The sequence below is a fragment of the Cheilinus undulatus genome, linkage group 1 (genome assembly GCF_018320785.1).
Source record: "Cheilinus undulatus linkage group 1, ASM1832078v1, whole genome shotgun sequence".
In the NCBI taxonomy this organism is placed as follows: Eukaryota; Metazoa; Chordata; class Actinopteri; order Labriformes; family Labridae; genus Cheilinus; species Cheilinus undulatus.
In genome coordinates, this window is record NC_054865.1 from 29,871,963 (window position 1) to 29,887,281 (window position 15,319).

The 15,319-nt window shown below is 39.8% G+C and overlaps 1 protein-coding gene across 1 annotated transcript; it reads left to right on the forward strand.

Moving 5' to 3' along the window:
* Nucleotides 1–4,207: 4,207 nt before the first annotated feature.
* On the forward strand, nucleotides 4,208–14,953 carry chrna3 (cholinergic receptor, nicotinic, alpha 3). Its single transcript, XM_041787709.1, has 5 exons — nucleotides 4,208–4,297; nucleotides 9,329–9,373; nucleotides 12,711–12,820; nucleotides 13,423–14,620; nucleotides 14,699–14,953. Exons 1-5 carry the CDS (start codon nucleotides 4,277–4,279, stop codon nucleotides 14,825–14,827), a joined length of 1,503 nt encoding a protein of 500 aa, XP_041643643.1. The 5' UTR covers nucleotides 4,208–4,276; the 3' UTR covers nucleotides 14,828–14,953.
* Nucleotides 14,954–15,319: the final 366 nt, after the last annotated feature.

Sequence of the window (15,319 nt, forward strand, 5' to 3'; positions counted from 1 at the left end):
ATGTTGACAAAACAAAACAGATAACAGCTGATTTTTGTCATGACATCTTGTGTGTTTAAAGCCACAGAACTGTTCCATAAAAATCCTTTAAACATCTCTTATACGCCTTTGAATCTGTGAGTCGCAAATAAGACAAAATGTTCTGTTGTTTCAACTAATGAATTGTTAAGGGTGCTATTTGTGTCATTACACAAAAGTTGATCTCTGCTAAGTGCTTGTAGAGGGGCAAGAGCAGACAAATACACAGTAAATGATGCTTCACATACACACCATAGAGCTGAACTTTACCCGCACACACATTAACCGCTCAATAAACATTGCTGAGTGAGCTTGTTACAGATTCTGCCCACTGCTGGTTTTTAAGTTGATATCTACACCAATAAACACATCTACTTTCCTTTAATCTTTGTTTCAACCTGTCAAGATCATTCACATTCTTTATCCTTTGGTTTACCTGTTAGCTTCCTGCCATTAGTGAAGGGAGAGCCCCGGCAATCCATCATGTTTCAATCCAAACAAAGCAGGAGGAGTCGTCGTCATTCAACACTCAGCGGAAGGTCCCATAAATCATGAGGCTCGTGTCAGCAGCCGTTTGTCATTAGTGTCTAATAAGATATGCATGGAAACATTGCTCTGAGAACTGTCCTCTCTCAGGGGCAGGCGAGGGAAGCTTTAATGTGTCTACATTACAGATCTACAGTCCTTAAAGATAAACAGGAGTAGGATTAACATGTCTGTCTCTATTGATGAGATGTTTTCCTATATGAATCCCCCCTGGGAGCAGCTCTGTTTTCACTTACTCCACTTGGAGTTGACGGAGCACAGTGTTACACACAGCACAGCATCTCTGGAGCTTCAGAAGATTTATCATTTCAGGGCACCTCTGCAGGGCAGGAAAGCACTTGGACCTCTCCATTATCCAGCTGAGGGGAAGAAGTGTGAAACCACTGGTCCTGGTAATGGCCACCCTGCTGGCTACCGAGAAAAGAAAGAAATACTACTATATGATGACAAAAGAGAGAGGAAAAAGTGTGATAAACACCTGAGCTCTGATAGTTTTTTGGAGATAAAAAGGTGCATGTAAAAATTTAAACCAATTAAGGAACAATAAACCAATCAAGAATAAGACTGTTATGTTCTAAAGCTGATGGGCCACCTAAACCTGAACCCAGCAGCACACAGAAGCTTTTGATTTATTTTCACCATAACAGTCTCTCCTAAACCTGACCCCTACATACACTCAAATAAGTGTTTGTCTTTTGTGTTGTCTTGTTTTCCACTCTTCTGTAAAGCGACCTTGGGTCTCATGAAATGCACTATATAAGTCCAAGCTATTATTATTATTATTACAAAATATTGACCTATGTGTTAGAGATGTTACAGCTCAATTAGTGTGCTCATCTGCTTCACCAAGAATGTGGTTTGATATGGTTTGATTCATTAAGCAGCTGACTTAGTGTGATTACATTTATACAGAAGCAGAAAAAGGCTGTCAAAGGTTGTTATCTAGAAATCACAAGATAATCAGTTCTTATCTTGGGGTAAAAAATCTTGTTATATCTGAACCTCTGGTTTATATACTGTTATTTCAAGATTCAAAAAATATTCGTCATAGTTTATATTTTCTTATGTGGATGGAATATAAATGGAGAACATAAGAATGAGTGTTTTGTAAATCTTCATGTATAGTAACTAATTCTTAATGCTCATTTAGCAGCTTTTTTATTACATAAAGCAATGGTTCCCAACAGGGGGTCCCAGAAGTCTGGATCCTGATGATAATGTGATGATTCTGGACTAAAATCTCATGTATTTGCTTACTTACTCCCAGTGATTAGTATTTATATCTATTGGCTATCAAATGCAGTACTTGCACGAGACAAACAGCTTCACCTGGTATAATTTTCTTCCACTGGATAGGTTATTTTGATACAGAAGAGGATTAAGTGCGAGAGATGAGGGAAAAACTAATAATTTGCACTTTGAGCATAAGGTCAAAATGATAAGGAAAAAAGTCTAAATGCCAAGAATAAAGTCAAAATTTTAGCTTATAAACACAGTGGGTTGTTCAAGGTCTGCTTGGTTTGTTGTAAGCTAATAAGGTTTTATTTAATCATCAAAATTTTGACTTTTTTCCTGATAATTTATTTCAACTTTGTTCTTGAAATTTCAACTTTTTGCTCACAATTTTTTAGTTTTTGCTGGTCATTTTGACTTTATTCTCCAAGTGCACATCATTAATTTTTCCCCTCAATTGTGTCCCTACTCCTCCTCTGTATTTTTTCATCTTTATAGCCTCACAAATTTGAAATTTTGGAAATGTATGATTTTTTATTTAAAGATTCTTTTTTTTCTTGTAAATTTAAAACTCATTAATCTTAAAATGTTGAGTTTTTTGAAAAATAGATTTAAAACTTTTTAAACTTAAAACATCTAAGTTTGGTTTGTCAAATATTCAAACCTCTATAAACCAAAAAAAATGTGTTTTTTTTTTTTTCTTTAAATGATGGATCCTCTTTATTTATTTTAGAATTGCTCTGGTATGCAGAGGTACAGTAGGCTTATATTTGATGCATGACTCAAATTGAAACATTAAACTTTCGTGTTTTTCATCCATTGCAATTCTCCCTTATGTGTTTCACATATTTGAATCTGAACAACCATGCCATCAGTAAGTAATCTTGACAGTCTAAAAGTAACGGAATCTGGGGATGTGCACTGTGATCCAGTCGGCGTTTGTTTCTTGAACATCATTTTAGGAATGTTCTGACTCCTTAGGTGGGACTTATCTAACTCAGAGGGAAACTTCAGTCCTGGTGCAAACGTAGCTAGTGCCCAAAAGCATTCTGGGAAAACTATGTTCATTAAGGGGTAACTGTCATATAATTTGAGTACAATGAGAAAAAATACTTGGAGTTATCAAGCACTGTTTACTTAATACTAAAATGTGATATCAACTCAGAAAAGAAAGCTGAAATAGCTTGTTTTACGTCCCTTTACTGTTCGATTTTACAATGTAAATTCAGACTGAGGTACTACGTCACGTCAGCGTTTTCCAAGACCCGCCCATTTCAGGTAACTGGGCTAGGCAAGAGAAAGCAATGTATGAGCGTGTGAACTACAAAACAGATTTTTTTTTTGATGAACCTTTTATTACGTGGAAACCAAAGACGCAAAGAGGCTCACTGATTTTTTTTAAGGACAGGACTTCTTCTTTCCCTCAAAACCTCCACTTTAAGGAAGTCTAATACAAAGTCTGTTTTAAAAATGAAGATAGATCTTGTTTTTTAATTTAAAGGAGCGAGATAAACCCGACTACAGAAGTGATCTGAAGTCACATGAAGTCGGCTGTGATGTGTAGTCCAGGTAAAGAGACTATGTTGCCCCCCTTCGTTTTATCGGATTGTGTCTCTGCAGGCTGCATGTGTGTTCTCACTTAAATGTATGACTCCTCTCCGTCACATGCGTGGCTCTGCCTTTCTCTCCCTCTGCTCTCTGCTGCTCTCTGGAGCTGCTTTCACTCTCACACTTTCTCCTGCTGTCTGCTCGGAGGAGCTGCTGCCTCTGACCCTGCGTGGATTCATGTTCAACTCGTCTGTGGAGACACGATGGAAGTATACTTCTTCTCCAGTTTTCCCGCGTGGTTATTGCTTCTTTTTCTTCTGTGCCTGCTGCCAGGTGAGATAAAAGATAGCCTACTGTTTAATGTTCTGTCTTACTTGTTGCTCTGCATGGCGTTCTTAATAATATTGCAACAGTAATGATGGAAATATGTAAGGTTAAAGGCTAAGGCTAGACTCATGCAAAATTAGCTATTTAAAACCCACATAGGCAACTAAAAACACCTTCATTGAGTCCACCTACATTTTGCAAAAGGCAGACATTATGATAAATCATAAGATAATATAGGAATTTTTTTTGGGGGGGGGGTTACTCTTAAGAAAACCTGAGAAAACGAACTATCATAATTTGATTTAGCAATATGCTTGTAAAAAGTAGTTATTTGTTTGAGTCAGGAAAGTTAAATGTGGTTAAAATGAAGAACCTACCCCTCAGTGTGATGAGATCTAACAAAGCTTCATCCTGCTGTTATCCTCACCTTGTAAGCAGGCTGTAAAGTGAAAGAGTCATCTGTCTGACCCTTTGCTCTTCATCAGGCAGCTCCTGTTCAGACGCAGAGCACAAGCTCTTCCTTGAGATTTTCTCCAAATACAACCAGTACATACGGCCGGTGGAAAATGTGTCTGACCCTGTCATTGTGCAGTTCGAGGTGTCCATGTCACAGCTGGTCAAAGTGGTAAGTAACAGGTTTCTTTTTCCAGTGACTTATTACAAGCCAACTCCCCATGGTCAGCATTTATCACTCTGCTGAAGGAGCAGTCAGGACCTGAGGGGAAAACAAGGGATAACATAAAGCCAGCATTAAATATGGAAGGTCTGAGCACAAGAAGAAATATGAGGACATGGAACAACAAAGTTTTACAAACAGGGGGAACTTGGCGAGTGAAACACTCCCTGCCAGTGCATAGTAGCCCCTGGTTTATAATCCCGAGGAGGGGACTTGATGAAAAGAGGCAGTGTGGCTGTTTGTCTGGACAGGACAAGATGGAAAGTGTCAGCTGTGTGAGTGCCTCTCAGCGTAGGGGATGCCTCAATCACTCGATCACTACCACTTCACATGAGCACCTCAGGATTCAGTAGCAGGTTGGGATGTTGCTTGTTGACTGCAGGCTGCAGGGCAGACAGGCGCCTCTCCCTGTCGTTAGACTTAGACACATCCGGAGAGGATGTTCGACAATTAAGCAAAAAGGCTTGCCTCAGACAGAAAGGACAGCTCTACTTGCAGAAACATCACGACTGGACAAATTGTACCTCATCACATTAGCCTGTCTGTGGATAGTGAGTGACAGGGGTAGGCCTGTTAGTTATTTTTAGCAAAATTATTGAAATCAGGGGGAGAGCTACAGACACCTGGCTTTGTCAAAACAGTGAAAATCCATAAACTACAGCATTTCCTGTGAATGACTGACTCAGCAAAAGTTGATAAGCTGTTTATCAGAGGGACATTGTTCCTTTTATCTAACTGTGTAGTACTGGTACCTGTTCCAATACCCAGATCTGCCCAGAGAAATGGCTCTTAAAAACAATGTCAACAAGCCATTCCCTGAATGTAATTTGTATATAATCAAAACATGTTGGATCAGTAGCATTAGTGCTAGCCTCCTGGCTACTATTCACTTTCTTTAAGAGCTGAAAATATCTTAACAAGCAGTAATTTTGGGTTCAGTATTCCCTTAACAGTTGCCTTAGTTTCCTTTCCTTTTGTGCAGGTCATGGCACCCCTATGAAGTTTTCTATGAAGAGCTCAATGGGCACATCCATGTTATTGAATAGGGGTTAATGTATATTTTCTTGTTTTGAAAAGAATGGTGAATAATTAAAAAAAATAGCACTGTTATTGCAACTTAATGTTACAATAGGTCATGTTTTTGCTGCCCCCCCCCCCCCCCCCATTTGAAAAGGTGTTATCAAAAAAATAATTGATCCAAAATTTTGACAGTTTTTATGTCAAACTATTTTTGGAAATTTCAGTATTAAACCAAGACTGTATAGCCTTGAGTATTAATAGTATGCCCATATGAGTCTGTAAGCAGCCTGTTAGCAGTCTCTATTCAACAGTCCTAATAAACGTGTGGGGTCTGACACAGTGCCGCAATCCTCAATCTGTTTTCCTTTGCCTGTGTGTAGGCAATCCCTGTGTTGATGGATGATGGTTATTCCCTCACCACACCTGCTGCTGCTAACACAGATGCGATCGGTATTAGTCAGCCCACACCAATTACAGCCGGTCTGTATGAGCTCATTCAGAGCATCAATAGCTCATTGGGCGTGTTGGGTCAGCCATCATCTCACAAGCAGGGTTCATATGACAGGCTCTCTGAGTGAAGGGTGAAGAAAAGGTGACAGCTCTATAAAATAAGGCTTGACATGTCAGGAAATGGCCTTGTGCACTTTTACTTGCAAGTGTTAGAGGAGGTCATCAATCTAGCTTCTGCAGCTATCTTTCAGGGGTCTGATTTTTAAAACTTTGATACAATACTAGTAAAAATCTGAGGATATCTGCTTCTGTAACAAGACAACAAAAACATGCATGTCCAGTATTGTATACTAGTATAATATGTGTAATATGTGTAGTTTTATTTTATGACACCATGAAGTTCTAAAATATATGATATTGTAATGTTTTAACCCCCACATCCCAGCATCCTTATATGAGGACATTACATTTTGGGGTCCCTGCATCATTACTCCTTATTTAGATGATTTTTTACCTTTTGGCCTTATTCGTGGACACTTTGTCTGCCATCTTGTGATTACAAAAGCTAGTTACAATTATCAGTGTCAGATGGCCACCATTCTGAAATGCTCTATAGCCAGTCTCAACACAAAACTGTTCAAGATACAAAAACTTCAAATTTTACGATTTTAACTTTTCTATGCTTGGTAACATTTGTAGTTAGCTTTTATTGTATGGCTGCAAATTTGTCAAGTTTTATCATCAAAGCTACAACAAGCTACAACAGCGCAACACAGGAAGTACTCATATGAGGGCATCGGGAATTTTTTATGGTGTAAAACTGAGGAAATATAGCTAAGGCAAATTTTGTAAGTATTTGAATAAAATGCTAGGTGTGCAATTTCACCAAAATTATGTAATCTATAGTCTAGAAACAAATACAAGTGTAAAACTGGTTTTATCATAGAATAGTTATTAGAAGATGAGGATGAGATGAGAGCAGCTGACGCTGACGCACAAGAAATGCGCAAAAACCCCTCCTCTGCACAAGACAAGCTGTCAGTGTGGCTCTTAACAAGAACAGCGGTTCAGAGTAAACTGCAGCAGTCCTACTGCGACATCCAAGCTAACAGCTAACGGTGGAGAATACTGGACAAGCCCACCGCTACGATCGGGACGCCATGCCGAAACAGACCGGGGAGTAGAGCGAGAACATTTTTTGTTTCACAGAAAGCTTTCAGTGTTGCCCTCTGCACTTGTTTGGATAAGACACGTTGTCTGGTTCAGACAACAGGCAGATGCAGCTCAGTCCCAGCTAATGACTAGCAGGCCTGCTCGTTCAGTTATTAGCTGGGACACAACAACTCATTAGCTGTGTAATAACTTATCCTGTCCCTGTAACTATCATATAGTCATGCCAAAGCGAGGCGGCAGAAGAGGGACAATATTGTTTTTGTCGCAGAAAGATTTCTATGTTTCACTCGGCGCTATGATGAAGAAATGTGTTGGTCTGGCTAGGGCCGAGCTTACGTTCGGCTAGCAGCCGTTGTATACAAGCACAACAAAAAACCCTTTCCCTCTTTAACTATCACACTCATGCTGAAGCAGTTTGGCAGAAGAGCAAAACACCTTTCTGTTACAGAAAGCTTTTAGTATTGCTGTCTTTGCTTGTTTTAATGAAGAAATGTCCAGTTTTGACTAAGTGCTGCTGTGACTAATTCAGAGCTAACCACTTCTCAAGCAGCCATTGTGGACACAAGCATTCACACAAGAAGTTACCTTTACACCCTTAACTATCACATAGTCATGCCAAAGCAGATCAGCAGAGGGGTGGAAACATCTCACCCAACATGAAAAGCTTACAGGGTTGTTTTGTTCTTTGTCATACAGTAATGTGGACCAGTTCTGGTGAAACAGAGGCCATGCTAAAGCTATATCTGAGTATTTACAGCAGTGGAGGCAGCTACTAGAGGGCTTTCAGCACAAGTAAACCCCACCCATAAAGCAACTCAGTAGGTATGGCTCTAGTTAACACAGTGGAGGCAGCCATCTCTGCCAGCATTCAGTACAAGCAAATGCAACTTTGTTATGTTAGGGTCCTAAAAGTAGCATCACTCACTCATTCAGTCAGTCAGTCAGTCAATCAGACACGGACAGACCCATCTGTAGGGCTGACCTCAGTGGTCAGCCAAAAAACATATATGGTATAGATTTGGGGACTGCTGTCCACTTCAAAAATGTTTAATGAAAATATGGTGTTAATAATAATTATTTAGAAAAAAGTAATCTGCAGGTAGATTTATACAAAAACTATAAAAAGCTTTGGAAGATCGTTTTTATGCTCTCATTGAACTTTTTGTTTCAGTAGTGAAAAATTGAGAAACTGAGAAAACAATACCAAGATTTAAGTGAAAGAAAGTAGAAATGGGAACCCTATGGATTTATCATTATGCAGGCATAAAAACAACAGGAAATAAATGTTGCCTCTCTCTGTTTTTGCATCAGTTTGGTAGAATTGCCCATATTGTGCTACACAATGGTGTCCTTAATGTGTTATACAGTAAAATAGACCCACTGTCCTTATATGACAACACCATGCAAAAAACCCTACTACTGTTGTTGAGATACGATGTTTGTGTTGCTTTGCCTGGCATAGAGACTCGAAACAGCTAGCCTATCCTTATCCACATAAGCACTTTAAAATACCATTAAAACATTACATTACCTTGATGGTTAATTCAAGGAGGAAATATTTAAACAAAGACATGCCAAGCAAACTTCTGCTGCAGCTTTACATTTAAATTACAAATATTATAGTTTTGTCATCCAGCATTTGGCAAGGAGGAAAGACTGACTATTCTCCAAATTTCCATACACAAAAATCAAGCTGCAAGGGAAATAAGACCTAAGTTATAGCCCTTCTTCTAGGTTGTAAAAAAAACACAGTTCTAAATAATTCCTTATCTAATCTGAATCCCATCACTTCCTTGGTGCCTCTGCACTACGCCTGATTTAGTGATTAGATACACAATGTCCTCTTGCTACCAAATCAACATATTTCCAAAGATATCAAATAAAGTAAGCCCTATGGTGTTGTTTCCACCAGCGCTTGCACTGGCTATGTACAGCCCCTACTGAATACTACATGTTAACATGAATGCTTAATGCTATGCACTGGGTCATGAGATTTGTTCATTCACGGTCTAAGTCACCCACAAACCCCTCCCACACACACAAACACACATTCTCCCTGCCCCCCTTTAGTCCCTCTGCTTCAGCTTCACCCCTGAGTTGTTGTGATCAAAGCAAACAGTGTGCTGTGACCCCAAAGTGTCATGTGGGTTACACTGCAGGCGTACAGGACTCAGGTGTACTTCTGTTAATCCTCTTGTCTAACATACGGAGAGGTGTGACCCTCTGTGCTCACAAACTACTACGGATAGGATGTTGGCTTGTAACACCTGAATGTTTAAAATCTGTACTAATTTTTCTTTGCTTAAATGTCGTCATCTTCACTCTTCTGTTTTCTAGGATGAAGTCAATCAGATCATGGAGACCAATCTGTGGCTGAGGCATGTAAGTTTATGGTGCGTGACTGTGCAAATGGACCTTGGACAAGGACATCAAGTATGGATCCAGCCTTCTGTCATACATGATTCTTGGTGGCTAGACTGACAAGATGAATTATTCATGGAGGGGAGCTCTTTAAACACATTGATCCTGCCCTCTTTTTGGGAAAAAAACATTCCATGAACCAAATGAACCTAGTTTACATGATCAATATGAGGGTTTTATTTTTTGGTTTGACTGAGGTCTGGAATTTATCACACTTGCCAAGGTCCATAATTTAGTCTTTGACATCAAACATTAACAGCATGGGGATTCTGAAGGATTTTACTGGTAGATAGATGGTAACACAGAACATATCTACATCATAAATAAACCAGTTTCAGTAAACACTGTAAAGCTGGATGTTTTGTCATTTGCTCCCACATGTTGTCTCCTCTCTTTTGCTGCATTGTGCAGTGAAACAGTGCAGCATGAAATGAAACAGGGCAGCTTTCCAGGTCCCATATTATGAGTGTGGAGCGAATAAACATCTGTGCTGGAGCCATGCTCGTGCTACGGTTGTTGCTTGGTGCTGAGAGATCAGACACATATTAAATGTTGTTTTTGAGTCTTTGATAGCGGTGTAACAACAGCTGGCCATTTAAATCTTACGATACATATGGGTACTTTCTGTTTCTTGACTCAGTGAGATTTTTATATCTCTGTGGAAGCTTTACATGGTTGCACACAAAGATCGTTCCCATAAGGATCATTTGCTGTCCTCAAGGGAGGGTCACAAACAGGGTCCACAAGGTCCATAAAACACACTGGAAGCTGTGAACTGTTTCATTCAGTTTATATCCTGTGAAAACTCTGTTTATATGCTGCAGCTGGAGATGGCAACTTGTCATTGTTTTTATGAGGGACATTTTAGAAGTGAATACATTTAAAATCAACCAGTGTACATTTTTAATGTAAAAGATAATTGCCAAGAGAAAACAGCTGGTATTATTTGGGTTTTATATTTGTTTTTAGCTTAATAAAACTATTTAGGACACACTTTTAGAATATATTGAATGGAAAGAAGCATTCTAAAAAGCTAGAGATGCTAGAGATGTATGTTGGGATGCTGGCAGCTTTAGCCATCATGTAAACTGCCATTCTCTCATGTAGGGATATTGTGATTTTCAAATTTTCAAGTTAATACAAAAATAATTTTGGAGTGTTCATTTGACTTATCGTAACTTGAAATATTTTTTGAAGATAGTCATCACTTTTTGTGGTGCGTTACTGTAATGAATCTGCATCTGTGTGAGCTGACACGACTGTAAAGATGCAAAAAGACTAATCTGAGTTGCGCGTCCCCTAACTTCTGGAATAATGTGTTGTACTCAACACCGCTAGTTTGTTAATTATCATTTTCATTATGTGTAAGCATCACGCTAACAAACTAGGATGTACAGTGTAAAAAGTATTCATGTCCTTGGATATTTTACCCTTTAATTGGTTTTATAAAACAAAAATGGTCAATGCAGTTTGGCTTTGCAAAATACTTTTTTCAGCCTTTTCTAACAAAAATATCTACCTCTGACCTGTCCACAATTCCCCCAGAATCAGAAAAAATCTATTTCCTCCACCCTTTCTTTCTCACCTTTCAGAAAATGTGTGCTGAAACAAGCTGTTCTCAGGTTTTCCCCTCATGATGTCATGTGGGGAGTTAGCACCAGCCCCAGTTTTGGTTGGCCCTCTCCACTTGGAAGAAAGTTCCTCCCCTGATCATCTTTTAAGCCACATCAATTTCCTGAGAGGGGTGGGGTCAGACAGCTCAGTAACATTTAAATCCACAGACACAGAAACAGCTCGTTCTGAGCAGGGCTGAAACAGAGGGTTTTTAAGACATGCAGAAATCCAATACTGGAGTGTTATTTCAGCAACAAACTTCACAGGCATGTTTTGGGAACCTCTGAGAACAAAACAAACTTGTCTTTAAGGGTAAAATATGTGACCTTTCAAGTCAAAGTGAAAACAGATTTCTACAAAGTAATGTCAATTACATAAAAATTATGAAATGTAAATTAATTGACTGCATTAATATTCACCCCCTTTAAGTCAGTATTTAGGAGATGCACCTTTGGCTACAATCACAGAACTGAGCCTGTGTGGATAGGTCTCAATCAAGCTTGCACATCTAGACACTGCAATTTTACTACATCATTTGCAGAACTGCTTTAAGCTCTGTCAGGTTGCACAGGGATCAGGCATGAATAGACCTTTTCAAGTCCAGCCACAAATTCTCCTTGAATTGAGGCCTGGGGTTTGACTCTTACTGTATGCTTCAGGTCATTGTCTTGTTGGAAAAGAAATCTTCTCCCAAGCCATAGTTCTCTTTAAGACTGAATAAGATTGTCCTTTGGGATTTTCCTATATTTTGCTGCATTCATTTTACCCTCTACCTTTACAAGCCAGGGCCGCTGAGAAGCATCCTCACAGCATGATGCTGCCACCACTGTGCTTCACAGTGGGAATGGTGTGTTTGTGGTGATGTGCAATGTTTGGTGTCCACCAAAAATAGTATCTTGTCTTATTTGATGGCCCAAAAGCACCATTTTTGTCTCATCAGACCAAAGAACTGTCTTCCCCTTGACCATGGAGTATTCCACATGCCTTTTGGCAAACTCTTGTCAAGATTTATATGAGTTTTCCTCAACAGTTTCTTTCTCTTTGACACTATCCCATAAAGCTTGACTGGTGAAGAACCCAGGCACAAGTGTCTACACTCCAGTCACTTGAGACACATTCACTGCACTCAGGTGATCCCCTTGTCACTAATAGTGAGACTACTAGCACCAGCTAGCTGGACCTCTGTTGATTTGGATCAGTCACTTTAAAGGGGGTTAATATTTGTGCACTTATTTTACATGACATATTTTTTTATTCACTTGACATTACTTTGTAGAAATCTGTTTTCACTTTGACATTGACGAGTTTTTTTCAATTTTTTTTTTGTGAAAAAGCCAAATTATATTGACCATGATTGATTTACAAAATCAATAAGATGGTAAAACATCCTACTTTTTTGTTGCTGTACATCTCATCCCCTCTGTGAGAAAATGAGGCCCTAGCAATAATGCATTTTTCTTAAACTATTGCCAGTGGCTTTAAAACAGCACTATCTAATATGCATCTTTAATAGATTTGTGGCCAGAATTTAGATAAAACTTTAAAAATGAACCCAGAGAAGGAAGTTGCTCTTTTATAGTTTTTCCATCAAATAATTTTTTTAGACCCTCAAACTCACTCATAAAATCAGCTATTATCAAGTTAATGCTTTTTTTAATTATGTAAATTCTCTTTTGTGTTTCAGATCTGGAATGACTACAAACTAAGATGGAATCCAAAAGATTATGCAGGTGTGGAGTTTATACGAGTCCCGTCTAACAGGATTTGGAAGCCAGACATTGTGCTTTACAACAAGTAAGTCAAAAAAAACAATTATAAACCTGGCTCAATGTCTTTATTGAATGTTTGGTCCATTTGCCATAGATGACTGCTGATGATGTTAAACAACATAAGCTGCCACTTCATATTGTGTATGGGTCATCTTTTCTTTTCACATAAACCTACAGGAGAGTCAAATACTGACTCGCTAAGCACTAAGCAGACATACAGCCTAAATTTGACTTAGTTTTCCTGTCATAATAAGTAATTTTCCATTGTTTTCTGTAGATTTGGGCTTACATGTCTTGTTATCTTGGCATAGTAATGCTGCTACTCCATAATAATGGCTTAATTTCTCAATATCTTGAGAAAAATTAATATTAACTCATAATCACAGGACAGCAGAATAAATAAATTGTATAGACAAATGCCCTCTTAAAACATTTGTCAAACATGACATGATATTACACCCTAGTACATGGTTAAAAGCATGATAGAGTCATTAATTAAACTACAAGACATCTTTTTGGATTATTTCCTTATAGCACAGTAATCATTTGATCAAATCTTTCAGCTTTACTTTTAATGACTCAATGGTCTCCAACCGTCTCTCTTCCTCTCACCTTCTCTTTCCACAGTGCAGTGGGAGATTTCCAGGTGGACGACAAAACAAAGGCCCTGCTTCGTTACAACGGTGATGTCACCTGGATCCCCCCAGCCATATTCAAGAGCTCCTGCAAGATCGATGTCACTTACTTCCCCTTTGACTACCAAAACTGCACCATGAAGTTTGGCTCCTGGACATACGACAAGGCTAAGATCGATCTGGTGCTCATTGGCTCCACAATCAACCTTAAAGACTTCTGGGAGAGCGGCGAGTGGATGATCATTGATGCGCCAGGCTACAAACATGACATTAAATACAACTGCTGCGAGGAGATCTATACGGACATCACTTATTCTTTATACATCCGCCGTCTGCCGCTTTTTTACACTATTAACATGATCATCCCCTGCCTCCTCATCTCCTTCCTCACTGTGCTGGTCTTCTATCTCCCATCTGACTGTGGTGAGAAAGTCACTCTGTGTATTTCTGTCCTGCTGTCTTTAACTGTCTTCCTTCTCGTCATAACCGAAACAATCCCCTCCACCTCGCTCGTCATCCCTCTGATTGGCGAATACCTCCTCTTCACCATGATCTTTGTCACCCTCTCTATCGTCATCACTGTTTTTGTGTTGAACGTGCACTACCGCACGCCAAAGACCCACACAATGCCCTGCTGGGTGAGGACTGTCTTCCTTGGACTCCTGCCTAAAGTGATGTTCATGACCCGGCCAGAGAGGGACCCCGAGAAGGTGTCAGTGGCCGGCAGTGTTCATATGATGCACTCAAGGCCCTGCGCCATTCATTCCTCAAGTACCTTACAGAAGCAGCACAAACCTCAGGCCCTGGCCTCCAGCGTGGTCTCCACCCTGACGAATCGCCACCGGCTTTTCAACAACACAGAGCTCTCCAACCTCAATAACTTAAGTGGAGACTCGGGCAAAAGTGCAGGCTCTGCGTTCCTGTGCCGTGAGGGACACTGCAACTGCTGCTGGCACCAGAGATCCAGCAAACTGCCTGCAGACTCAGGAGGAGGGAGCGGAGGTCTGGGCAGCCTGGGGGCACTGACTGGAGGAGGCAGTGCTGTCGGAGGGGAGAGTCAGTGTTCCAGTTCAGAATCTCTAGATGCAGGATTAATGACGCTGTTGCCACTTTCTCCTGAGGTCAGAGAGGCCATTGAAAGCGTCAAATACATCGCAGAGAACATGAGGCTGCAGAATGAAGCGAAGGAGGTGAGCAAAGCCAGATCTATACATTTTAAGACCTTTTACCACATCCCCTTACATTTTCTCTCTGTTATCCTCTCTCAGGTTCAGGATGACTGGAAGTATGTGGCCATGGTTATCGACAGGATCTTCCTCTGGGTTTTTGTGCTTGTGTGCATCTTGGGAACAGCTGGCCTCTTCCTGCAGCCTCTCCTACTTGGAGAAGACGTTTGAATCAATGAGACAAAACAAATACTCCAGACTGTTGAACGAGATGGCACTCATTCCATGTAAGACTCTCAACCTGGCTCAGAGAGAGAAAACAGAGCAGGTCCAAAGGAAGGAAGAAAAAGTGACAGTGTCTGCCAAATGTTGACTCATATGGGTTGTTGTTTGTTTGTGTGTTTGTTTGTTTTTTTGCACACAGAGTTGATGATTTTGGTTTGCTGAGGTGGTTTAAGGGCTCTCTGATGCTGAGGACTTAGCTGAATGGCTATGGCAGAGACAAGAGTGGTTACTGATCTATTGTGTGAAATATAGCTATGAATGATGATTGAACCCACAATGCCATGCTGATGAGTAAACATAATAGATTTAATCAATCCTGAGTACCTATTTCAAAAGCATGTAGATGCATTAAAATGTAACTTTTATGATGCTAGAAAACTAAGTATATGAAATACCGTTATGATCTATTTAAGCCTTAAAGAAAGGCTTCATTTGAGA